Source organism: Phalaenopsis equestris, unplaced genomic scaffold (assembly GCF_001263595.1).
Source record: "Phalaenopsis equestris unplaced genomic scaffold, ASM126359v1 Scaffold001297, whole genome shotgun sequence".
NCBI classification, from domain to species: Eukaryota; Viridiplantae; Streptophyta; class Magnoliopsida; order Asparagales; family Orchidaceae; genus Phalaenopsis; species Phalaenopsis equestris.
In genome coordinates this window covers 19,629-46,940 of record NW_018165736.1, presented here as the reverse complement: position 1 = coordinate 46,940, position 27,312 = coordinate 19,629, and the positions used below count along the sequence as shown (strand labels likewise).

At 33.8% G+C, this 27,312-nt stretch overlaps 2 protein-coding genes across 6 annotated transcripts in view; both read left to right on the top strand.

Moving 5' to 3' along the window:
- Positions 1-291: 291 nt before the first annotated feature.
- Positions 292-25,309, top strand: LOC110033797 (WD repeat-containing protein 44-like). 4 transcript variants are annotated; one of them, XM_020737898.1, is made up of 8 exons: positions 292-1,927; positions 11,940-12,030; positions 12,111-12,268; positions 12,376-12,427; positions 12,597-12,679; positions 14,110-14,203; positions 16,411-16,493; positions 25,001-25,309. In XM_020737898.1, exons 1-8 carry the CDS (start codon positions 494-496, stop codon positions 25,088-25,090), a joined length of 2,085 nt encoding a protein of 694 aa, XP_020593557.1. In that variant the 5' UTR covers positions 292-493; the 3' UTR covers positions 25,091-25,309. The 4 variants fall into 4 exon arrangements, with proteins under 4 accessions (XP_020593557.1, XP_020593558.1, XP_020593559.1 ...); XM_020737899.1 differs by having other exon boundaries at positions 25,011-25,061; XM_020737900.1 differs by lacking the exon at positions 16,411-16,493.
- Positions 25,310-25,458: 149 nt separating this feature from the next.
- Positions 25,459-27,312, top strand: part of LOC110033798 (protochlorophyllide reductase-like) — a 3,877-nt gene continuing 2,023 nt past the window's right edge. Inside the window, exons 1-3 of one of the 2 annotated variants that reach the window (XM_020737902.1) lie at positions 25,459-25,593; positions 25,687-25,791; positions 26,923-27,305. In XM_020737902.1, coding sequence (XP_020593561.1) covers positions 25,540-25,593; positions 25,687-25,791; positions 26,923-27,305 — 542 coding nt within the window. In that variant the 5' untranslated portion in view covers positions 25,459-25,539. Of the gene's footprint in view, positions 25,594-25,686; positions 25,792-26,922 lie in introns of both variants that reach the window. The other variant, XM_020737901.1, reaches the window with a different exon arrangement.

Sequence of the window (27,312 nt, the reverse complement as noted above, 5' to 3'; positions counted from 1 at the left end):
ATTTCATAATGGATGAGATTTAAATTTTTAGGATTTAGTATATCTGTAAATCAGGATTTACTAAATCCTGAAAATATCAAATCCTTAAAGCGATTTGCTAATTCCTAAAAGTTTATATAGCTAACTTAAATCTCTCAGTTCGGAGAAAATTTAGAATTTACAGCCGGAATTTATGAAATTTAAATATATCAAATCTGTGGCTTTATTTTATTCAAAATAATTGTCTGATAAGATTTATGATATTTACAGTTGAAATTCGGGTCTGTTGCCGAACAGTTCGTTAATATCATGGCGTGCCATTAGGCATGGAAGACAGTGTCCCGAGCCACGTTGGTTTATAAAGGGCGGGCTGATCTACTTGCTCCGCGCTTCTACTTCCAACGGCAATCATCCCCTACCTGCGCCCCCCTTCGGATGATTATCGTTGCCCCCGTCGTTTTACCATATTCTTCTTCCCCGACGCTGTTATCGGGGATCTGAATGCCTCGATAGCATGAGCAATTCGGTGGAGGGTGAAGAGGACGACGAGTTCTATGAATCTCTCAATCGCGATCTGTCATCTTCGTGCTCCTCTACATCCTCTTCCGACGACGAAGGCGACTATGGTTGTCCAAAGCAACACCGCCACCACGCCTTCTTTTCTCTTCCATCCCCCATCTCCTTTGATGTATGGCTCTCACAGCCGGGCTCCGTCGAGGAGCGCCGCCGCCATTTCCTCCAACAGATTGGCCTTGCCTGTGACCCAGAGCTCAGTCTGGTGAATCCCAATGGTGGGAGAAGTGGCGTGGGGAGGGAAGGGGAGATGGGGCGAAGCACTTCCTGCGATGGTCTCTGCCCTCTGGTTGATCCTGCCCGGGCAAAATCTATTGTCGGCACTTTCGCACGTTCCAGATCCGACGGCTCCGTCAAACCGAGAAGTTTGCGTAGACAACTTGCTTCGGTCACTGACAAGCCACCGCTTATCGGGAGATCGAGGCCGTCGGTGGGGGGAGAACTAGAGGTATTGGATGGGGAGGGGGAGGAAGCGCAGAGGTGTACAATCAAGGACCTTGGAAACGGTAATGAGTTTGTGATCAAGGAGTTTCGGGAGGACGGGATGTGGAATAAGCTGAGGGAGGTGGAAACTGGTCGGCAGTTCTCGATGGAAGAGTTCGAGTTATCTGTTGGAAGTTCACCCATCGTAAAGGAGCTAATGCGTAGGCAGAATGTCGTGGGTAGAAGGATCGACTCCAGCGCATCTGGCCATCGTTCGAAGGATAGTGCTGATTCAAACGGTGGTGGGAGGTCGAAGAAGAGGTCAAGCTGGCTCAAAAGCTTAAAGAACGCTGTGGCCGTGGGTAAGCAGCGGAATTGGCAGAGCAGCGACGTGATGGATACGTCTTCGGAAAAGGGAGGGAGGAGGTCTAGTTCTGCCACAGATGATATCCAAGACAAGCTGCAATCACCTTGCCATGGCCCTGAGCGGATAAAAGTCCGGCAGTATGGGAAGTCCCATAAAGAGCTCACGGGCTTGTTCTTGAGCCAGGAAATTCAAGCCCATAATGGATCTATCTGGACCATCAAATTTAGCTTAAACGGTCGTTACCTGGCTAGTGCTGGGGAGGATTGTGTGATCCATGCGTGGCAGGTCTTCGAGCATGATAGGAAGCTGGAGTTCTTGGTGGATCGAGCAGGCCAGGATTATGGCAGTGTCAATCTTGCAGCGAACCCTAATAAAGGTTTGCCAGAGGAGATGTTTTTGCCTTCATGTATGGAGAGAATTGACGGTGAAGGGAAGAGAACTGCGAAGGGTCCTAGTGGTAGTAAATCTTTGAGTTCAGACCATGTGATGATGCCTGAACAAGCATTTGCGCTCTCGGAGAAGCCTGTTTGCTCATTCATAGGGCATTTGGACGATGTGCTTGACCTCTCATGGTCCAAATCACAGGTTTTTTTTTTATTATTTTTTATTCTGTTCTCTTAAGTAAAGTGTTTGTGCATGTTCTTGCTAGTATTTTCAGTGAAAAATGATGTTACATAAATCATACACTAACACCAGTCCTCAAACTCGTAACTAAGTGGAAGCTTACAATCACTCTGACCACTTGCACTAGAGTCGGGCAATTAGACACAAATATTGACTGCCATGAATAATTTAAGATTAACAACTTAAATACTTGGCAAGCTGTCGGAAAACCATATCTGATGGCAGGAACGATTGCAGTTATTACTTTATCAACTTTGATATTTCAGAGCTATGAGCTTATTTCTCTTAACTGCATGGTATCCTAGGAGTTTACTTTTTTTATGATTGAGCTATTTAATGAATAAATTGTTTGCACTTCCTTATGAATGCATTAAACTGTTCCTTTCCTTGATTAGATAATGCTGGATTGAGCTAAAATTTTGTTGGGATGTGTAGTTAGACCGGTAGCATAGCTAGGACTAAGGATGGGTAGTGCATAACAAAAACAAGTATATAAGAATTTTGTGGTATGTATGGTAATCTTCCTAAAATTTTATCCTGTTTCGGTTCTTTTGTTTGTTTCTTTTATTTTTAAAAATCATGCTTGATTAGTGTGTTTTCAACTATTTTATTTTTTTTTAAAAGCAAATAAAGTTATTTTAAAGAACACACTAGATGTTTTGAGTTTTTTTTTTTTTAATTCTATTACTGCCGACCTCTGCTAATATCGTTGATAGTCGCAACTGCTGCCACAACCATCACTGGCAATCACTTCCGTTATTATTATCTCTTTGACCATCATTAAAACTCCATTGGCAACCACCACCTTGACATCATAAATAAAAAATAAATATTCTAAGATATCATGCTCATTTTATTTGATATCAAAATTTAAATAAAATAAAACAAAAATAAGACAAAAAAGATATAAACTGTCAAAAATGAACCAAAATTGCTAAGAGTGTTTATTAAAATTTTAACTTCAAGAAGTGGGTGCAAAATATTGAAATTAAAAGGGATGAGAAATAATCTCATTTAAATGGATGGAAAGTAAGAGATTTTAATATGATGGTATAGCTTAAATTCAGATTGAAACCACTTCAATTTCTCATATGATTAAATTCTGTGTAGGTTATATTATATTACAAAAATAACAGTAATAGTAATGTATTGTAATTGCAGGAAAAATCAACAGAACATCCAACTTAATAAAGTATGCTAAATTTTTTATTTGGAGTCAAATAAACTGAAATTAAAAGAGTATACTAAAAGAAGAAGGGTGGAGTTGGGGCAGGAATAATCAGAAGACGAAGAATTTATTCTCTGAAAAAACATTGGTTTGTGATGAAATTTTTAATACTACACAATTGACAACTCAAATAGTATAACTTTCGTTTTGTTGTTACGTGCTCTAAAGTTAAACTTATATGTTCTATTAGAGTTAATTTTGGTTATTTTATAAAACACATGTTGTTGAAGTGTGTGATCATAAACTTAATTAGGAATATGCGGTGAAGTAAATTAGATGTTTATCAACTGCAATTTCAAAATGAAAACTGAAATTAACTTGTGATAATAAATAATGAATTAATGGATAAATTCTACAGAACTGCATCAAGTTGAGAGACTGACGCTGTGATTTGGAAAGAATTATAAAATCACGTTGTTATCGTACCATTTCATGGTTTCACTTATTCTCCATAGAAGATATTAGACGACAACATATTTGAAAATATTTATTAGAGATGTTTTGGAGTTGCATTTTAGGATAGTGAAATTATCAATGTGGTAAGAACTGAGTAAACTTTTTTTTTTAAAGGTTGAAAAGGTCATGTAAACCTTAATGATAGTGACAGTCATACTTGGAAAGCAAAGTTGGAGCAAGTTCACTGAATCAATTATGGAAAATGAGAACAAGGAAGAAATCTCATGATGCGGGGTAAATAAGATATATCATTGCAATTATCATGACCACAAAAGTCACCTAGTTCAAATTATTAGGGTGGGTGAAAAATCTTTTTGGGTAGATCTGCTCATTAGCAGTTGTGGAGAGATGATGTTATTGACATGTCTACTATAGAAGAGTTAATGTTAGTTGTCATCGCCTCCACTATGTAATGTAATGATCCATTTGGTGTGGAGTTGGCATCTTTAGCCATTCCTATATATATGGTATATGAGAAATACATAATATAATGAATTTATGTTGAGAATATGCAATCAAATTATAAATAATATAAACTAAGTTTTATTAATAATACATGCTTAAAGTTTACGCTTTTCAGACGCAGCCTAAGTACAAGATAAAAAAAAAATCAAAACGCTTCCAAGAAACCCATTAGTAAAACCAATGATAATTCACTTGTTTGCCCTTCTACTAATGGCCCTCCAAACTTGACAACCACCCCCATAATCTTTCTTCCTAGCTCTCTTTCACCCGTTCCTTGCCAACCCAACACTTGTAGAGATAACATTTGTAAAGTACTGCAGCAGAAATATATGAAATAATAACTATAAAAATCATGTAGTGTGAGTCATGTGGCAACGCCAGTGGCTTGAGCAAGAAATATTTCTTTTAGGGAGCATAATTTAATTATTTTTATAAATAAATTTAATCATAATTTTAGGAAAAATAAAATTTTTTATTTGTTTTTTATGATAGACAAGAACAAACACATACACAAATGATAAATATATATTTATAATATAAATAATCTTTTTAAATATATAATCTATTTTTTATAAAATTATCTTAATAATTAAATTTTAAAATTTTGGAGAGGACACAATATGGTATTCAAGAACATCTAAAATGCTGATCTTAGTAACAATAGACTAGATGTTGATGGCACAAAATCAACATAATTGATTTTGTTGTGAAATTTTTAATACTACTCAAATGACAACTCAATGGTGTAACTAATGTTGTTGTGCGTTCTAAAGTTAAAGTTACATGTTCTATTAGAGTTAATTTTTTTTATTTTATAAAGCACATGTTGTTGAACTGGGTGATCCTATACATAATTAAGAGTATGCAATGAAGTATATTAGATGTTTATCAAGTGCAATTTCAAAATGAAAACTGAAATTAAATTTAATTCATTAATGATTTTATCATGTTCTTATAGTTTCTTGATTATTAACTTGTCATAATTAACAAATTATTGGATAAATTCTACAAAACTGCATTAAGTTCAGAGATTGACGTTGTATGTTATAGCTTGTGATTTGGAAAGAGTTATAACGTCAAGTTGATATCATACCTTTTCATGGTTTAACTTATTCGCAATAGAAGATATTAGACGACAACATATTGGACAATATTTATTAGATTGAGGAGCTAGATGTTTTGGAGTTGCATTTTAGGATAGTGAACTTATCAATGTGGTAAGAAGTGAGTAAACATTTTTTTTTTAAGGTTGAAAAGGTCATGTAAACTTTAATGATTGTGACAGTCATACTTGGAAAGCAGAGTTGGAGCAAGTTCCCTGAATCAATTATGGAAAATGAGAACAAGGACAAAATCTCATGATACATGCTAAATAAGATATATCCCTGCAATTATCATGACCACAAAAGTCACGTAGTTCAAATTATTAGGGTGAGTGGAAAATCCTTTTGGGTATATGTGCCCATTAGTAGTTGTGGAGAGATGATGTTATTGACTTGTCTATTATAGGAGAGTTAATGTTAGGAGTCATCACCGCCATTACGGAATGCAATGATCCATTCGGTGTGGAGTTGGCATCTTTAGCCATTCCTATAGATATGTTATATGAGAAATACAAATTATAATGAATTTAAGTTGAGAATGTGCGATCAAATTATAAATAATATTAACTAAATTTTATTAATAAAGTTGTCATTACAAGCTCAAAGTTTACGCTCTTCAGACGGAGCATAAGTACAAGATTAAAAATAAAAATCAAAACGCTCCCAAGAAACCCATTAGGAAAATCAACTATAATTCAGTTGTTTGTTGTCCTACTGATTGTTTCCCAAACTTGACGACTACCCCATAATCTTTCTTCCTAGCTCTCTTTCACCCCAGTCCTTGCCAACCCAACACTTGTAGAGAACATTTGTAAAATATTACAGCAGAAATATATGAAATAATAACTATAGAAATCATGATGATGGTGCGAGTCACGTGGCAACACCAGTGGCTGAGTAAGAAATATTTTTTTTTTTTCGGAGTATAATTTAATTATTTATATAAATAAATTTATGCATAATTTTAAGAAAATAAAATATTTTTATTTGTTTTTTTATGAATAGACACGAACAGACACATGCATAAATGATAAATATATATTTATAATATATATAATTTTTCTGAATATATAATCTATTTTTAATAAAATAATCTGAATAATTAAATCTTAAAATTTTGGAGAGGACACAATATAGTATCCAAAAACATTTAAAATGCTGATGTTATGGCCCAAAATTAATAAAATTGAATTTTTTGTGAAATTTTTAATATTATTCAAATGACAGATGTTGTTATGTGTTCTAAAGTCTAACTTACATGATCTATTAGAGTTAATATTGGTTATTTTATAAAACACATGTTGTTGAAGTGTGTGATCATATACTTAATTAAGAGTATGCGGTGAGGTAAATTAGATGTTTATAAAGTGCAATTTCAAAATGAAAACTGAAATTAAATTTAATTCGTTGATGATTTTATGATGTTCTTATAGTTTCTTAATTATTAACTTGTCATAATAAATAACAAATTATTAGATAAATTCTACAAAATTCTATCAAGTTGAGAGATTGACGTTGTATGTTATAGCCTGTGATCTGGAAAGAATTATAAAATTACGTTGCTATCGTAACTTTTCATGGTTTAACTTATTCGCCATAGAAGATATTAGACGACAACATATTGGACAATATTTATTAGATTGAGGAGCTAGATGTTTTGGATTGCATTTTAGGATAGTGTACCTATCAATGTGGTCAAAACTGAGGAAACATTTTTTGCTAAGGTTGAGAAGCTCGTGTAAAACTTAATGATAGTGATTGTCATATTTGGAAAGCAAAGTTCGAGCAAGTTCACTGAAACAGTTTTGGAAAAAATGAGAATAAGAAAGAAATTTCATGATGCGGGCTAAATAAGATATATCCATGCAATTATCATGACCCCAAAAGTCACCTAGTTCAAATTATTAGGGTGGGTGGAAAATCTTTTTGGGTAGATCTGGCCATTTGTAGTGTTGGAGAGATGATGTTATTGACTTGTCTACTACAGGTGAGTTAATGTTAGGAGTCATTGCCACCAATATGGAATGCAATGCTCCATTTGGTGTAGAGTTGGCATCTTTGCCTAGTGCTAAGATGAGACAATTTAGACATTCCTATGGGTATGGTATATGAAAAATACAAAGTATGATGAATTTAAGTTGAGAATGTGCAATCAAATTATAAATAGTATAAACTAAATTTTATTAATAATACAATCTTAATGTTTACGCTCTTCAGACGGAGCCTAAGTACAAGATAAAAAAAAAGTCAAAACACTCACAATAAACCCGTTAGTAAAACCAACGATAATTCACTTGTCTGCTCTCCTACCAATGGTGCCCCTAACTTGATGACTACCCCATAAATTTTCTTCCTAGCTCTCTTTCGCCCCATTCCCTGCCAACCCAACGCTTGTAGGGATAACATTTGTAAAATACTACAGTAGAAATATATAAAATAATAACTATAGAAATCATGGTGATGGTGCGAGTCATGTGGAAACACCAGTGGCTGAGCAAGAAATATTTCTTTGGGGGAGCATAATTTAAATATTTTTTTAAATAAATTTAAGCATAATTTTAAGAAAAATAAAATATTTTTATTTGTTTATCATTAAAAGACAAGAGCAAACACTTACCCAAATGATAAATATATATATTTATAATATATATAACTTTTTTAAATATATAACTTATTTTTTATAAACTTGTCTTAATAATTAAATCTTAAAATTTTGGAGAGGGCACAATATGGTATCCAAGAACATCTAAAATGCTGTTCTTAGTAACAATAGACTAGATGTAGATGGCACAAAATTAACATAATTGAAAATTGTGTAGGTTATCCATTTTATTTAATAATAAGAATTTCTAACTGAATGAATAACTTAATCATTTGATTAACTTACACTATGATTCATGTTAATTCATGAATTATTTTTAGCAGAATCAATCCAATAATTCATCATATGTACATGTTACTATACAAGGTGATTTCCGTACTTGCCACATGATTTTTATGTATTTATATGTCTAATATCTAAATTTTATTATTTTCTTTATTCCAAAAGGAGTTTAAATTTGCAACATATGCTTTTAAATAATAAAAAATTGAATGGCTATTAAGAAATTGAAAGATAGCCTTCAATTTATAAAAGAAACGTTTAAACTCAAGAAAATGATAAACTATTTGTAAGAAATTAGGGACTATATTATGTCTTCGTGCATTTTTTTTAATGTATATATTTTGAAAATGTTCATTACCAAATATGTCTTCTAAATTTAAAATGAATTATGAATTGATTTATAAATCATTTTATTAGCATTGCAAACCTCTGTTACCTCCATAACTATAGTTGGTTAACTCGTAACAAAAGAATTATTTGCTGAAGGTATTATTTGGTTAGCTATTAATGGAAAACTACTATTGTGATGTGCCTTGATAAAATTGTCTTGTTGAGATGTCCACATCTCCCAACAAAATAATTGAGCTTAACTTGGGGCAATGACTTCAAAATCTTGTAAATTGCATAATTTTAGTTTCTTTATTAGGGCAAAGGTATGTCGTCCCCATCCCCTTTTAAAAAAAAAAGCATTCAAGCAGCACAATGGAATGCATGGCTGTTAAATAGTAAAAGATTGTGGCTTTATGTTGAGTGATATCATACATGCATGATGGTATATAGTGGAACTTAGTGACATTGGAACCATTGACATTAAAAAGTTATCACCATGATTTTTTGCTATCATATTCTTGGGTGTAGGTTCCATGTAAGACTAATACTTAGAACTACCAATTCCTTCATTACAAAGTTGACATGCTTTTAATGTCGACAACAATTATGTCATGATAGTATTTTTAGTAAGACTCGTCCGCCTGCTGCAAAATATTTCATCAAATATTCTTTAAGATAACACTATTTTCATATTGTCACACAATGCCATCTGGACTTACTTTTCATGCATGCAATGGAAAGTGACCATTTATGTTATGCTATTAGAAAAATAAAATTTATAACTAAGCCCTCGTATCTCACACACCTTAAATGAAGATCTACATAAGATGTCTTCTGGGAGTTTTCAGTCTTGTAGTGGTAGAGTCCCAATGCCAAGCTACAATAAACTTTCTTGATAAATATCAAACCTCATTTTATAGAGACACAACAGGAGGGAATAGTTGATATTTTAAAGCAACAACTTAGTGGTGTTATATTTCTTTGTATATGGCACTTCTCAACGTGTTGCATTTCATAACAATTTCTTACTCCACAAAACTACTTTTGCAACATTCACTAGCTATAGCGTTTATTCGTGTTACCAATTGATCATGATGATCAAGTTTGAGCATAGTGAAATGCATGTCACAGAATAAGCTATCTAGGCATGTTGCCAAGACAAATACGTCCTTAGTGCAACATGACTTGATGGCCCGGCTCCATCGGGAGGGTGAGTTGGTAGCTCAAATTTTCATTTTTTCTTTCGCGCCGAGCTTTGCTTACCTGGTCAATCATCAATCCATTGAGGCCCCAAACTTAATTCATGATTCAGTCAAGTGTCAACCTATTGCAGTTCCTGCCACCTAGACTTACCAAGTCTCTTTTGTGCTTTCTGTCCGTTGGCTCCACCTAAAATCACCAAAAAAGAAAAATACATAAATTTTCTAGCAGTTACACAACACTCTCCATATGGATTAATGCTTTAGTTCTACATTCAAGTAATTGAGCAAATAGATTCCCTGCCAGATCTAGAATAAGCTCCGTAAGCCATTAAGAGTTTCCTGCCATACAGTTGCCTTCGGGTCACTTTGTCTAACTACTTTCTTTGTTCCTAACATATTAGGTGAAGAATCCTAAGCCCATAGTTCCTCCAGTGTGGCCCCCAATCCAGCCCTCTAAACTCCTGCTGCAATGTCAATTGGATAGCTATAAACTGCCACTGGATCTCTATTTGTATTGAACTTGGCAAAGATCATAAAACACATTTCATAAAAGTCATGAAAATATTATATTTCATTTTTGTTTATTTCATTTCATTTGTTTATGTATACTTATTTACGTTTCTTGTCAACTTATTATGAAATAAATTAACTTATAAATTTGTTTGAAATAAAATGTAAATATAGAATTTCCTGATAAATCCATATAATATTTAACAAATCTATTATGCAAAATGCAAATTTGAAGAATTTTTATAATGCAGGAATCGAAAGTTAGTTAGCAAACGGAAGAAATGAATTTGATAGACTAGAGTAATGAAGTTCTTAAACTCCGATGCGAATATCTTGAAAATGTCTTGAAAAATTTTATTATTATATTATATTGTTTAGATTATATAATTTATTTAAGAGTGGGAACATGGTTTCCATAGGATTTCAAATTAAAATCCTTTAATGAGATTTTATTCTTCTCTATTTCAAGTTTTAAATCTTAGATAAATATGAGATAACATTATTTCAATATAGAACCTTATCACAGCCCATTCATTTTTTCTTTTCTGGTTTCATTTATTTCGTTATAGCAAGTGGATATTTATTACAATTGTGTGTGTCTCTTTTTCATCTCCATAAATTATGAGACAAGTAAAATTAAAAATCATTATAAATTAGAAGAATAAATGTAAAATATATTTATGTTTCTATATGAAACATTACAACATTTTTCTGTCATAATATTTTAGATCTGAAATTTTGAAAGAAGAAAAAGATCTCATTCATGAAGTTCAAAACCTAATTTGAAATTCTTGCATTGCATGTTTTCTTTATTTTTTTTTTTAATTTTATTTTCTGAAATATGAGAGGACATTTTAAAATTGAACTTTTTCGTGTCCCATTCACTTTTTTATAACTCTCTTACACTTTCCTGTACCACATATTATATAGAAAAACATGGATTTCACTAGATTTAACAATTTACCACAAATTGATATTAAAGTTAACATCTAGTACAAATACATTAAACTAACTTTGCTTGTGTATTCTATGAGATTGACTATTTGATTTATATTTGTTCGTTACATTGTTATCAAAATAACTTGGCATTCTCAAGGCGATATGCCGTTGGGTATTAGGTGCTACACTAGGCATTTCTACCAGTGAAATGAGGTATCAAGATGAAACAATTATTTCACCCATGAACTAATTACAAGTATTATCAATAGATTTTAAGTATATGAAGTGATAAATAAACAAATTAGAGAACACATTTCGCTTTTCTGTTTATGAATTTCTATATTTCTATCTTTTCTTCTATAGCTTAAAACTCATCTTCTTCATCTTCAAGATTTACCATTTAGAACTTGAACTCTTATGCTTATAATTTTTCTAACTAGTTTTTAGGAGAACAATCTTGTTTCTCTACCCTTGATTTTATTTTTGCATCAACTTATGCTAAATTATATCATGAAAAGCTGAGAAATCTTTTGCATTGTAAGGAATATCACGAATCTCTTCATACAATGCAAAATGCTCGCTTAAGTGTGCCTTAGTAATGGTGATTTTCTTGGAGTTGCGTTGCATGCTATGTAATCTCTTCCCTTGCTTGAATGCTTAGGCAGGAAGCTAACAAAGAATACTAAGATAGAGATTAATATAATGAATTTTAATAATCTGTGAGTGATATTAACCCTACCTAAATTAAACTCACAAGACTTACCAAATTATTGAAGTAATAAATTAGATAATAATTTGAAGCGTCTTTACGTGTGTATGTGCCATTTGTACTTATTTTTAGTATTTGTCCATGCAGAATTTGCTCTCATCCTCCATGGACATGACCGTTAGGCTTTGGCACTTGTCTAGCAATTCTTGTTTGAAAATATTCACACACAATGATTATGGTATGGCATCTGTTTATTTGCACTTTCTCTTGCTTTTGCTTTGTTTTATCTGTGATGGTAAACATATTATTCCAATGCAGTGACATGCATCCAGTTCAATCCTGTTGATGATAGATACTTCATTAGTGGTTCTCTTGATGCGAAAGTCCGCTTATGGAATATCCCTGATCGACAAGTTGTTGATTGGAGTGACCAGCATGAAATAATCACTGCTGTTTGTTATAAACCTGATGGACAGGTTCTGTATTTTTTAATAAAATTTTTCTCCAATTTTTCCTTTACCTCATCACTGTACACTAACATTTCATTCTTAGTGGTTTAATAGTTGTTTGTCGCCTTCTGCAGGGTGCTTTAGTTGGTTCAAATGTAGGCAACTGCCATTTGTATGACACTGCAGGTAATGATAAATTAGATATTCCTTTTTTAATTTGCCAAGCTTCGCAACCCATATTATTTCTTTCACATAAAATTTCTCTTTATTTTCCCCTTCTGTTTCTTCAAATCACTGACTTTTCACTGCTTAACGTGTTAATTTTCTCATGTTTATTTTTCTTATCATTTGGCAGATAATAAGCTGCTTCAGAAAAGTACAATCGATTTACATAACAAGGCGAAGAAATCCAGTCACAAGAAAATCACTGGTTTCCAGGTATATATATGTTTAATCAATGATTTTTTACTAGCAAGCAATACCAATAGCAATAGAGCATTGATGCTCTGTGCTTAATGAAAACTTTGAAATCTGATTTGGAGATAACATGACCTGCTGGGGCATTTTTTATGCTTTTGTAATGCACAAAGTTCTCATTGGAATGATGGTTGTGCAGTGCCTTGAATGTCATTATCTAGTAGATGATACCATTTAAGATTTTTTTTTCTTTCACTATACATTGGCCATTTTGATATCTGATTTGAAGATCACCTGTTGGGACATTTTTTTATGCTCTGTAATGCACGAAGTTCTCATTGGAATGATGGTTGTGTAGTGCCATGAATGTCATTATCTAGTAGATGATTCCATTGAAGAACATTTTTTCACTGTACTTAGGGCTACAAACTTGCCAAATTGGGCCAATAAAATTAGCCAAAAGCTTATTAGAGCTTGCTTCATTTTTTTATTATTGACCTTTAAATGAGCAACTCATGTAAAAATATAAATGAGCGCTACCATGCCGAGCGTATCGAGCATCATTTTTTTTAATAAAATAAGTTTTTTAAAAGGGTGCAAGAAGTACCATCCTAAAATATCCACCCGCGAGCATACTTCTAAATCATTTAGTATGTCATCATGTCCCATGTGATTATGAACTCAACAAATTGAAACTGAAACTATGATTTAGGTCTTAGTAAGTTAAACTTCCAAATGATGTGGGATGAAGTAGCTGAGACTGCAATTTTTTCAATGGATCTTGTAAGTAGTATAACTAAAACTAGAACTACAATACCTAAAATTGAAACTAGAATAGATATTTTTAATTAATTTTTTCATTAGTTTTTTAAAGTTAATTGCTAAGTCTTCCATTTATAGATTATTCAAAGTTTTAAAAAAAAACTTATATTTCTTATGTACACATTAATGGTTAATATTAATGTTAATGAGTTTTATAAATTACTTAATTGAGACATAATATTTAGTATCATATTGAGCTTTCATCAACTTTTATATTGATTAAGCCTTAATGAAATTTTTTTAGTGAGCTTAAACATGAGTTTTAAATGATAATATTTATGATCATTAATGAATTGGTTACAAACTATTCTGGTTTGTTTATTTAGCAATCAATTATTTATAAAACTTTTCAAAATTTTTCAATTAGTTAATCAAATGATCGGATTTGTTTATTTAACAATCAATTATTTATAAAACTTTTATAATCTGTTAAATTAGTTAATCAAAAGATTGTGAGTGAGCTCTAATCAAATCTAGCTATTTGTTGTTGGTCGAATGCTCTGTTCCTTTGAAGTTCTAGTTATACATAGTTCTTGCTTTTTCTAATTCCAGATTTTTGTATTTTATCAATTTTGTACAATCTTATGAATGGTTATACGGACAATTCTCTGACTCGTGTCATCAAACAGTTTGTTCGAGGCAGCTCATCAGAAGTTCTAATCACATCTGCTGACTCACGAATTCGACTCGTTGATGGTAGCAATCTTGTTCACAAGTTCAAAGGTAATTTCTTTCTTTTATGCTTCAAGATTAGTTCTTATAGCCTTGCGTTCTAACTTGTGTAAATCTATGTAAAAATAAAATAAAATCATATTATTAGGTAGATGTACTTTAATACGTGATATGAAGCGGCTGATTTTGAAGAGCAAAAATGAATGCATAATTTATCTCACTTGTGATATAGTAGTCACAGGTTTGAGCCATGAAATCATTCCTTTTATAAAAGTAAGGATAAGATTGTGTGCTTCACATGAAGTAATCATTGGTTGAAGCTTCATCTACTTGGTTCTCTTATTAGCATCAAATTTCATTATCGTAATTCACATTACCATACGTGCGGAAACATTATAGGTGAAAATGAGGTAATTCAAGGTTTTTTCTTGTTGGATCATGGAATTCATATAATCTTGTAAATAATCTACAAAATGTTCATGCATGTACTTGCATTCCTCTCTATGCATTTATTATATTCTCATGGCTTCAGGCACATGTATGTAAAGCTCAAATATATGCTTAAACTTACTGTATCTTTTTTCTTTTATTTTGTGACATTCTCTCTTTTGTTTTGAGCTTTTTTATTTGGTTGTTTACATGAAACTTACTGTATCTTTCTAATGGTGCCCGTTGAATTGAGTACACGTGATTAATTTCCTCTTGTATTAGGGTTGTTATTCTGTATGGTCTGGAGTGTTGGACATTAAAAGTACATCAACTATCAAGTTGAGTATATTATAAATGAAAACATTACCTTAAAAAATAGATCTAAATATGATTTTATTAGAGAGACGGTGAAACTTGCACCTATTGTTGATGATGTACTAGAATATAAAATTAAATGATTTATCATATAAAACAGAGCGTAAAAGATACACGAATAATACAAGATTATATTGAATAACCTGTTTAAACTAGTGCCAAAACCTAGCATTAAACATTAAAAGAATTAGGAAGTTGGATTCAAATTGTTGGAATAGGTTTAGTAATGATGATGATGATCTTCATTTTTTATCTTTTCTTTTTTTCCTTCTCTGAATTAATTAAATGGTTCCTTCTAATGTGATGGAATTGTCAACATGGTAAAAGCTAAAAGTGTGGATTGATCATAAAAGATATCCATCTTCTTCCTTCTTCCAGGGTTTCACAACACAAGCAGTCAAATTTGTGCCTACCCAACAGCAAATGGCAAGCATGTTGTCTGTGCTAGTGAGGACTCTAATGTGTATGTATGGAGATATGATGTTGATAGAAGTCTAAGTAGAAGCGGTGGTGTTGTCAATGCCTCTCAGTCCTACGAACACTTTCATTCTTTGGGCGTCACTGTTGCTGTTCCCTGGCCTAACACTAGCTCGAGGTCCGAAGAAATTTCCTCGTCTGTTAATTGCAAGGAAGACGACCTCAATTGTATATCAAACCTTAATAACAATTCATCCTCAGACAAACATAGTTGTCATAGCAGTCGAGATCTTTCTAGTGGTATTTCGGTGCAGCAGAGCGGGTTGGCTTGGGGAATGGTGATTGTAACTGCCAGCCGAGGAGGTGTGATCAGAATATATCAGAACTATGGATTACCTCTTCGTGTATGACCGACTACATGGCATGAGACTTTTATTTACATGCCAAGAGCTATGAGCTGCTTATTCTGCAAATGTTTTGGTTGGATACTTGTAGTGGTGGGATAAGTACTCTTTAGGGCTATCTTCGTTGGCATATCCCTCTTAATTTTGTTCTTATATTTTTTCATGTATGTGGGCAAAATAGAAATTTGTTGTGTAGCCTTAAACGGTGTGGTGGATATTGGCGCCTCTGTGGGAAGTAGTTGCTTATTTTGCTTTTGTACTGGGATTTTCCAGGGAAAATAGAGAAAGATAAGATGTAAAGATATACAAGGGACTGAAGTCATTTATTTAAAATTTGTTTATGAAATTGAAATGTTGGAAGGAGAAGTGGGCTAAAAAAAATAATGTGCTGCGAGCAATTAACTCTAGTGGCTTATATTTTCAGCTAGTGGTTGTTTCCATCGGTGTATGCTTATTGAGTCAAATTCATGATATATGGTAAGGGTTTTCAGCTTTTATTTATTTCTTCTTTTTCCTCTGATTTTGTTTTTGTTCTCAATTTCAGAGATGTTTCGGTCAGGAACTCTTTTTTTATGCTTATGTTTTATTCATAAGGCTGCCGTACTGGTAATTCTGCTTAAATTTCTTCTGCAGAGTCCGGCATGGCAGATGAAGGTGTCTGGGTGGGCGGGCGATTGGGCGGATTTGCTGTAGTGGGGAAACTTGAGATTAATCAGGTAGTTGTTTTGTTGATTAATGGCAGCCTCATTTCCGCTTTAGCTGACTATTTAGACGGTGTTTGGTAGCTTATTATTTATACGATTTAATCATAAATTTAGCTTAAATCCAACCAACACCCAAAAAAGAAAAAAATTTAAATTCAACGCTACGTCAATTACAATTTTCTCGCGTTCAATATATTCTTCTCCCATCACATCACTTTTGAGACATCAATGTGGATTTCGTAAATCCGATTGCGAGCCGGATTTATTCCGCCATCACTCATGATTTCTCGTCACTGACCACTACAAAAATTAAGTAAATTTGCATTGGACAGATTGGACGTAAAACAATGGCAAATCCGACGTTCGTATGCGATTATCATCTAATTTGCATTTGTTTTGTGTTTGTTTTTTTTTTTTGCAGGTAAAGCATGAGTCGATAATGTAATTTACGTTGTATTTACGTCAAAAAATTTTGAAACAAATTTTTTTATCGTATTTTCGGCATATTTGCTTCGGTTAATATCGAAACTGACAGAGTGTTCATTTTGTGATCGAAAATATCAACATAAATAGTTTACGTCGAATTTCTGGTGTGCTTGTGTTGTTTATTATCAAAACTAATTTGTGTCGGAAAATATCAAAACTCGTCAAAAGATAATTGTTGTGTGAGCGTCTGGATATTCAACGCAAATCTGTAACACAGAAAAAAATATAAAAGAAAGATTAGATTCGTACAACTTAACCAACAAAAACTATATATCACAACAACATATTAATTCATTATAGCAACACAAAGTTTATAGCTCAAATAAATACCAACAATGAAAAATGATATAATGTAACAATTTGTCCCAATTTTCAACAGTAAAACTCACATAGAATTCCATAATAGAAGTTCAAAGGAATGCTGAAAAATAAAAAGAAAACAGAAAAAAAGCCTCCTAATTATCATCTCCTTCCTCCTCATCCTCAACTACAGAAGTCATCGACTGCTTGCTTCGGCGATCTGCTAAACTCTCTGCCATGCGTGCCATGAAATCTTCAATCCTATGTTGGCTTTGAATCATCTAATCACGCAACTGATGCAACTCTTCATTCATTATAGCGACATGCTTGACAAGTGTCTCATGATCCAGCTGTGATGAGCTTGGGAAATTTACAAGAGTACAAAAGATCTCACAACTTCGAATCCTATGCCCTTCGCACCGTGGCCATAAATCCTCTCCTTTCTTGTCGTCTGCGTTCAAAGCTCAAACTCGAACTGCATAGTGGTAGAATGGTTACCACTATTGCTAACGGATGTTTGGGGTCGAGGCAAAGTGCCTCTCCCAATGTTGCTCGAACTCCACCAACATAATTAAAACGAATGTTTAATTGCCACTTTGAATAGTAAGAGTCTAATGCATGTATAAAAATCAATATATTACTTACATTCACCTGTCGGGAGTGTTCGGAGACCCACTGCTGCGTCCATAGGCACCGATGGGCTCTGCATGCAACTCTACAACGGAGTGCTCACGACTAAACTCCTTGGCTTGTGTAGCATTGGAGAATGGTAAGCACCACATAATTACATCAAACATTGATTTTTTTATTATTTATAAGAATCATACCAACCTCCTATAGTACTCTATATGGGAGACCAATCCTGCAATATGGAGTGCAGCTCCTCTAGCCTCCTTGGTCGCCTGGTCAATTGAGCTCAGACCTCCTCACCAATTCAGACGGGTTGCTCTACCTTCCAGCGGGTTGTGGTGAACATGTCACCCAGTCGATGATGCTACAAATCTCGAAGATTCGACAGATCTGGTGGTATGCTCTGCTAGCCAGGTGAAGGATCTTTGCAACCTAAAAAATAATCCATGTTTATTAGTATATCAAAATAAATTAAATTTATAATTTCAATTAAAATTAAATGATCCTAACTCGAACTCTCGAAACCTCATGTCTCGAGTGGGCAATAGGAATCTGCTTCCAAGAGAGATACTGATGATCGTATCTGCTCCAAAGTATTTCCGTGATGTATGTTACAACAGGAAGCTTATGCAGGATGAATCTGAAGAAGAAAAATTAGTTACAAAAAATATCTAAAATAAACGACGAACATAAATGTTAAAGATAACTTTTGTGTCTCCCTCCAACAGAATATTGACCTTCACAGGAGCGGGAGTCGAGGCGTCAGGCTCATCGAAGGAGGCAGCTAGAGCCCAAAAAGGAAGTGGTACATAAGTGGGTACAGTAGGCGTGATTGTAGTAGGCAGGGCTGCAATTGGTAGTCGATACAGCAACAGTAGATGTGACAGCGGGTATCACAGTAGGTTTGGCAACAGGCGGGGGAGCAGGTGCAGATGTAGGTGTGGAAGAAAATAAACCCTTCTTCTTGCTCCGGTAGGTGGCCTCTAACGTGCCGAAAATACAGGTTCTCGGGTAGCTGACCACCTGCATCACTTGTGGCCTCGAGAAACTGACCACTTGCACCACTTGTGACCATCTATAACAAAACAAAGACATTACTAAAATTATTACTTACAGCAAAAATAATCATGAGCAGTATAAAGGTGCAAAATATGAAACATATGATAATTCCTTCAATAAAAATACAAGAGAAGATATAAGTAGCAAAAGTAAACACGGAAAGGTGTTAAATCAAAGTAAGACACAAGTCACAGCTACATCTAACAATAAAAAAAGTAACAATAAAATTTGTTCTTCAATGTCATCATCATTATCACCCATATTATGAGGAACCTTTTCATAAATCTTGTGGTATCCTCTAGGGCAAACATTTCTTCCTTCGTACCAGCTTGAATGCGAAAAATCTAACATACCTTGCTCTTGGTTAATAGGTTCAAAAGTTTTTTGCATTTCAATAGATCTCCTTGGTTTATTCTTCATAGCCACAGCCTATTCAACTTTATCCATTGCTCTACCAGGATATCAAATGTAATAAATCTGAGTAGCTTGATGTGCTAGAACAACTTGATCAAACTTCACATATCGTCTGTTCATTTTGACTTCGGTGATATCATAAGGAGTAAGTGTTCATGTTCCTTGATTCAAAACATGATCAAACCACTCACAATTGAATAAGTAGCCAATGTAGTAGCATAACCTGAATATTGCAACTGAAGTACTTCTCTAGGTACGCTATAATAGCTAAGTTTGCTCTGTGTGTGTTTACTTTAATACAAATGCAACAATCGTACGTCTTCTTCCCTTCACACCAGAAATTCATGTGAAATCTATAACCGTTTACATTAAATATTTGTCATGTAGTAACACTACACTTAGACCCCTAGAGAAGATTTAATAATATCTGATTCGTAAATACGTTGCTTCTATTGTGGACCTATAATAATTTCAAATGTATAATTAGTCTAACTTTGAACGTGACTATTATATTACGTACTTGTGAATTCAAAAGTTGCTTCAACGTACGTATAATTTGAATCATATTAAAAATTCTACTTCGAGCTTCTTGCTTTTTGGAGACTAATCTTGTTCAAACTGTCGATGAATAACTGACTCTCATCATCATTATTTGTATATTCGAATTAATTAGTATATATAACATTTTGAGTAATAAATGAGAGTATCGAGTCTGGACATTATAAATCTTACTGTATAAATGGTTTTACTTTGTCGCAGTTCATTAAAGCATGTAATATAGCTGCTCAAATCTCTTTTATTGCTTAGATATTGTGTACCATGCCTCCCCGTTGACTCTCTTGATATTTGAAATATAGAAAATTCTGGCTAAATTCGTCGTCGATGATGAAGTTAAAATTTCTTCTTCAGTGTCATTATTATGAAGTTAAAATTCATATTATGGGAACATTTTCATAAATCCCGTGGTATCCTCTAGGGTAAACATTCCTTCCTTCGTACCGGCTTGAATGCAAAAATCTGACATACCTTGCTCTTGGTGAATAGATTCAATATTACTTTGCATCTCAATAGATTTCCTTGGTTTATTTTTCATAACCATAGTCTGATCAACTTTATCCCTTGCACTACCAGGATATCAAATGTAATAAATATGAGTAGCATGATGTGCTAGAACAAATGAATTAAACTTCGCATATTGTTTGTTCTTGTTGACTTTGGTGATGTCATAAGCAGTAAGTGTTCGTGTTCCTCGATTCAGAATAAAATCAAACCACTCATAATTGAAAAAGTAGAGAATGTGTGTAGCATTACTTGTATATTGCAATCGAAGTACTTCTCTAAGAATGTTATAATAGCTAATTTTGTTGTGTGTGTTTCCTCTAATACAAACACCATAATTGCATGTCTTATTTTCCTTACACAAGAAACTCGTGTGAAATCTATAACTATTTACATCAAATATTTGTCATGTGGTAACACTACGATTAGACCCTCAGACAAGATCTAGTAATCTCTAATTCATATTTCTGTAGATTGTATTGTGGACCTATAATAATTTCTAATGTATAATTAGTCTACTTTAAATGTGATGATTATATTTCGTAGTTGTGAATTCATAAGTTGCTTAAACATTCGTATAATTTGAACCATATCGAAAATTCTTCTTTGAGCTTCTTGCTTTTTAGAAACTAATCTTCAATGTTCAAACTATCGTTGAATATCTAATTTATATATATATATGTACTGGGATTTTCTATATATATATATATATATATATATATATAGATACTGTTCGAATTAATTATTATAAATAGCATTCTAAATAATAAATGAAAGTATCGAATCTAGACACTATAAATCTTATTGTATAAATGGTTGGGTTTCGTCGCATTTCATTAGAGCATACAATGTAACAGCTCAAATATCTTTATCGATTAAATATCGTGTGTCATGCCTTTCTGATGACTCTCTTGATATTTGAAATATAGATAATTCAAGGTGTGAAGGCATGTCACCTAAAAAATGACCTATTAGGTGTCTTTACTCAAAATAATAGGAACAAAAAATAATTGTCTCATGTAGCAAGTATGTTTCGCATATTGATCCCTTTTAATATATTTTATTTATAATAGTTTTTCTATTTAAAAATCTACACCACAAAGATTTTTTATCAAATATGGTAGTAGTTTAGTATGAAATAAATGTAACTCGCAATTATATACATCGAGAAGACATACCTCTCGAAGGGATAAATTCATTTATACTGCACTAGACCCCTCCGGTATCGCCTCATAACATAGATGTATGGGCAGATACTCTATAGAGTCAAAGAAACTTGAACGAAAGAACTTGAATAATAATATGAGAATACTCTCATAAATTCTCATCAAGTCAACATTCAGAGTCCTTGCACAAAGCTTTTGAAGAATATACTTATTTCGATCAATGAATTAAACATCAGCGTGGACAGTTCATTAAATGCAATATGCAGTAAGCACTACAAAAATATATGATAGTTATGACTCTTCATGCTGAATACCTTCCCCATTCCCAATTCAAAATAGCGATTCAAATTTGAGACACATCCACTGGGAAATTTCATAGAATTCACTCGCTCAAATATTGTTCTCTATTGATCTAGTGTAATACAATATGTAACTCCGTGTTTTATTTATTTACCTGTATTTATCTCTTGAAGTTTCAAAGTCCTCATCTTGTAACATTTTTAAGGGTCAATTTAGCTTTCACATTATCTTTTGTTTTACCCTTGATATTCATCATTGTATTGAAGATGTTATTCAAATTTTTTTTCTCAATATGCATAGCACTGAGATATGTCTAATCAGATTAGTCTGTCAATATGAAAGATTCTAAAATATACCCTACTTAGTCCAGTTATGTGTGACACTGAAATCAGGAGGACGAGTTGAAGCTAACTCCGGTCTCTCGGTGATCTTTGGTACTTCACTGATCATCTGCAATGAATCAACCCCAGTTATCCTAGAGGTTAGATTTAATCCTATTTTTGAAGAGTGTATCTCTATTCCTTCTAAATGGGTGATCGAGGCCTAAAAATCTTCGGTGCCAGTCGAGCCACTCATTTTTTCCTTTCATGTTTTAGAGTGAATGCCTTTGACATATCCATGCAGTAAAGATGAGCCAAATTTCTGGTTGTGCTCCAACCAAATAGCATCCCATAGGCCGAGAAATCATTAATTGTTCATTTAAAAGCAGCTCTCAATTAAAATTCAGTTTCGTAATGATGTCATAAGTAAGCACACCAATTTCCCACAATATTTAAAGCTCGCTAATCAGAGATTGTATTTAGACGTCAATTTGCTCCGTGTATAATCAACATAAAAAATAAGAATAACACGGTCATGAACATATTAGGGGGCAAATTATACGACATAAGGATTAATGACCAGCATGAATATAGTGTTGCAGTGTGACTGTATGGGGTGAAGTCATCTGCAAATAAGCTAAGTCTGGATGTGTACGATCAAAATGTCTCCAAGGCTCACCATGTGGCGAATAACTCATTGAATTAGTTTCAACAGATTCAGTACTATGCTACATGATGTGAGGATCTGTACGCATAGAAGGGAGCAGACTCTGAAAATCGGGATATGAGCAAAAAGTAAAAGAAATGCTTGTATAGGATATTTTTCTGATTTTTACTCTTTTGCCCCATTGTTTGAACCTAATAGCATCATAAAATTGATAATTCGTCTCAATTGCATTAGCATTATAATATATCATGCAACCAATATTACAATGATTTATCTTCTTAGAAAATATATAGATTTTCTCTTTGTACATGTCAGGATCATATTCTTCTGTGGGTTTTGTACATGTCATCTGAAACAAAATTCCCTCTTTCAATAATTTTGCTACATGATTAAATTTTTTTTTGAGCATGTTAAAATCAAATTTGATGTTCAACATTCTCAGCACCATGAATAAATTAATATGTGTAGTGCAACCATCCTGTAAAGGTTGTTGTGCAGCTTTTAATAAGTCAAAGAACTATTGCGATTTATTATAAGGTGTTTCACTTTCGTGTGGAACACTCCCAACAAAATGAGCTTTTCAAGTATTATGAATCATTTCTTATACGTATCAGGATCATATTTTTTTGTTGGAGCATAACTTATTGTGACACCAACTTGATTATACTGAATTTCTAGTTCTTGCACACCATATGATGCCCATTACACTTAATTTAGTTTGAATCTCTTGCGGTAAGGATTCAACTTGACTTCTTTGGATCACATATACGCTTGATTTTTGTGTTTCACACAAGAACATTAGAATTGATCCTCTGAACGGTGAATGGGTAGCTATAATGTCACTTGCACAAATTCCTCAACAACATTCAAGAACTCATCATTGAGTTCTGTCTTAGACATAATCTTTTATAAATTTAAGATCTCAAATTTCGAATATTCATCTGCAACATGAATGTAGCTTTGTAGATCAATACAACTATTAGGGAAAAAAAATTATCATAATTTCATAGAACATATTTTTTAGAAAAATTATCAAAATTCACAGAAAATATATTTGATCTATTTGGACTGTCATAATGACATGCATATAGTAATCTGAAAGCTCTCGGGTCATTTAGGTTGTGTTTGTTTTGATAGTGGTTGTATGAAATTTCACCTCAAAAGTTGTGAAAAATCTGTTTAAATGCTGGTGTTTTAGAAGCATTTGTTCTATTTGATGATTTACGTTTTAAAAGTACTGCAGTTTGTAGCGCGAGCGCACTCACATGACATGGGGGTGTAGTTAGCAGTGTAGGTGCATCCATTTGGTATGAGAGCGCCGCAAGATAGCGTCGCGAAGGCACTGTAGTAAGCTGCGCAAGCACCCCCACATGGTGCAGGGGCGCTATAATAATTTGTGTGGGACACTCGTATGGGTGTGGGTACGCCACATTTGAAAGCCTATTCCAAAGAGCGAAAGTGTGACATCAATCACAATCCTGTGATATTGAAAAATTTGCATTGTGGTTTTAAACCGCGATCCATTGACAAATTTGCATTGTGGTTTTAAACTGCGATCCACGGAAGCTCGATTTGAACATGATTCAGAAAGTTGGTAGAAAAATGTCTCAAATAATTTGTATGGCAGAGGATTTTAGTTCTGTATTTACGTATGTTATTTTTTTTAAATGTTTTACATTTTATAAATTTGTAATCATATATTGTATTATTATTATTATTATATTATTTGGATATTTATTAAATAAACGGTTATATCATCATGAATTTTAATTTTTTTTCCCTTCATTTCATTCATTATGATATAAATTGTTTAAATCAGATGGTTAATTCCTTGCATTCATTTTGATGGGTATATAGAGATGGCACTTTTTATCCCTTAGAGTAAGTTCCACTATAAAAAAATGGGTGACATTTATATACATATCACATACTTTCAATTTGTATGCATAGCACTAAAATTATTCACATACCTAAAATATCATTATAATTTATTTTTTATAATTGAAATATATTTTTTCATGCAGGAGTAATGTAAATATAAAAAATTAAACTTTTCTTAATATTCAATGATATAAATTATGTGTATGTATATACTTTTAATTTTTTTTTTTAATAAAGTCAATCTCAGTAGGAAAGCTCCTTAGCACCATGCGATACCATTTATCAGAGGCAAGTATTACTGTGGAGTTTGTAGGGCTCCATCTCTAAAATATCAGAGCTTCAGATTTACACCGACATTCCAGAAAAAGTTCTAAATGATTTTCTCGCCATGGTCTACACGTCATTATATTTGGTCCCATCAGTTACACTTGTCAGTCGAACAAGCCATGGACGCTGGACTGCCCACCTGCACACCGCTACTGTGGCACCTAATCACGGATCGCTGAAGGAGATTCTGAAGCTCTGCACTCCCCCATGCCTCATAATTTGATAATTTCAGCATGCAGCGCGAGGAGAATAATATCGTTGGCGCAGAAATGTAGCACCTGATGAAATCCGAACGTCGAAGTCTTAGTGGAGGATACTTCGTTGACGTGGAGGATTGTGGGGCCGTTGTTTATCTTAACTTATCCTGAATCCACCCTAGTCATCCTCGTGCATAAAACTTCGCCATCCTCTTAATTTCTCCTCAGCCCCGCCGCATCTGATAGTTCTCCATGGCACTCCAGGCCTCCTCTTTTCTCCCATCCGGCCTAACCGCACAGAAAGAGGTTGATTTTTTTTCCTTCCTTACAATTTTATGTCCAGCTGCTTCTTTTACTTACCTTCATCTTTTAATATAAAAATTATCTGGCTTGGTGCAGGGGAAGGCCAATAGAGGACTCAAGGACTCGGCCTTTTTGGGAGTTCATTTCTCTGAGAACCGCATAAAGTTGAGCCTCGGTTCACCTTTGTTTTCAGGCGGCAAGGTAAGTAGCTGGCTAGGCTAAATGCTCTAGTTTCCACTTTCCTGGGTTTTTGGCTACAGGAAATGTCATAGAAATTGAATTTAGTCTGTTAATACAATTCTATAATTGATAACTGATCTTCCTACCGTGAATGGGGCATTTGACTTGTTGGTTTTCTATATCTGAGCCCTTTCCATCAGTGGTTTGGGGGTTTCTTTCTTTCTTTATTTTTTTATTTTATTTATTTTTTTATTTTTAAATTTTTTTATGGTTCAACTAGTGCTTTTGTGATGTCTTTGCCATCCGGGAAAAAAAAAGTTTGCTGAATTAAGAAGTTGGGCGGATCCATGTTAGCATAAATTTTTCTGTGCGAGTGTGTCACTTGATTCAAGCTTGCCCTTTCTGCAAGTTGCACTTACATATCTATCACACAATTCTTATTTATTTATACTTCTAACACCCAAACATTCATATTAACATGATATTTAACATCACATAAAAAATATCCCCATTACTATCTTTTTAAAAGTTAGATACACTTTTTCATGCGTAGATTTATGACGCCAAGATATCATCAGTATAAATATCAAACTTTGGGTGTTAGATACGGTAATACATAAGAATTGTGTGGTATGTATATAAATTTCCCTAAATATTATTTCTTTTCGCAACTGCATTGAATCACCCTGCTGCACTGCTACATCAAATATCAAGATGCACTCCAGCTTAGTTTTGACCTTCAAATGTTGTTTTTCACAAATTCAGCCAATTTGGCAAGCTTGCTGTGTGTAGAATGTAATGTGGGCACAACAACTTCGGATCGTAGTCTTGGCACATGTGTGAGCCAAACTTTGTTGGGAGAAGCCATGTTTGATGGATTTTCATTGTTCCAGCTTTTTCATATTTCAATAATTTTATTTAGAATTTCGTATTAGTCATTTGATTTCGAATATATGCAAAAAAATTCCAATTGCCACAACTTAAGTATGACTGAGTGCCAAATTGAGCCTTAGGGTTGCTGCGGCATACAGAATTATTTGAATTGAATTCATTTACTTTCCTATAGTTTGAGAAAAACGTGGAAAAGATAGTCCATATAAGAAATCGAGATTGTTATGTTTGTGGATCATCAAACTTACACCTTAAATTCAGCACACTAGTTGCCAGTTTATACTTCCCGGACATCCAAATCGGCATTCTTTGACCATACAGCATCCAAACGCACCTACCATTATCAAAGCCCAGACGACAGCGACAGCCTCCCCAGCCATCAGCAAGTCCTCGCCAGAAGCCAAGAAGACTCTGAGAAAGGGAAACGTAGTGATCACAGGAGCCTCATCCGGCCTAGGCCTAGCCACTGCCAAGGCACTGGCGGAGACCGGCAAGTGGAATGTCGTGATGGCCTGCCGCGACTTCCTTAAAGCCGAGAAGGCTGCAAAATCAGCTGGTATGGCCAAGGAGAACTACAGCATCATGCACCTCGACCTTGCCTCCCTCGACAGTGTACGCCAGTTCGTGAGGAATTTCCGGCTGTCAGGAATG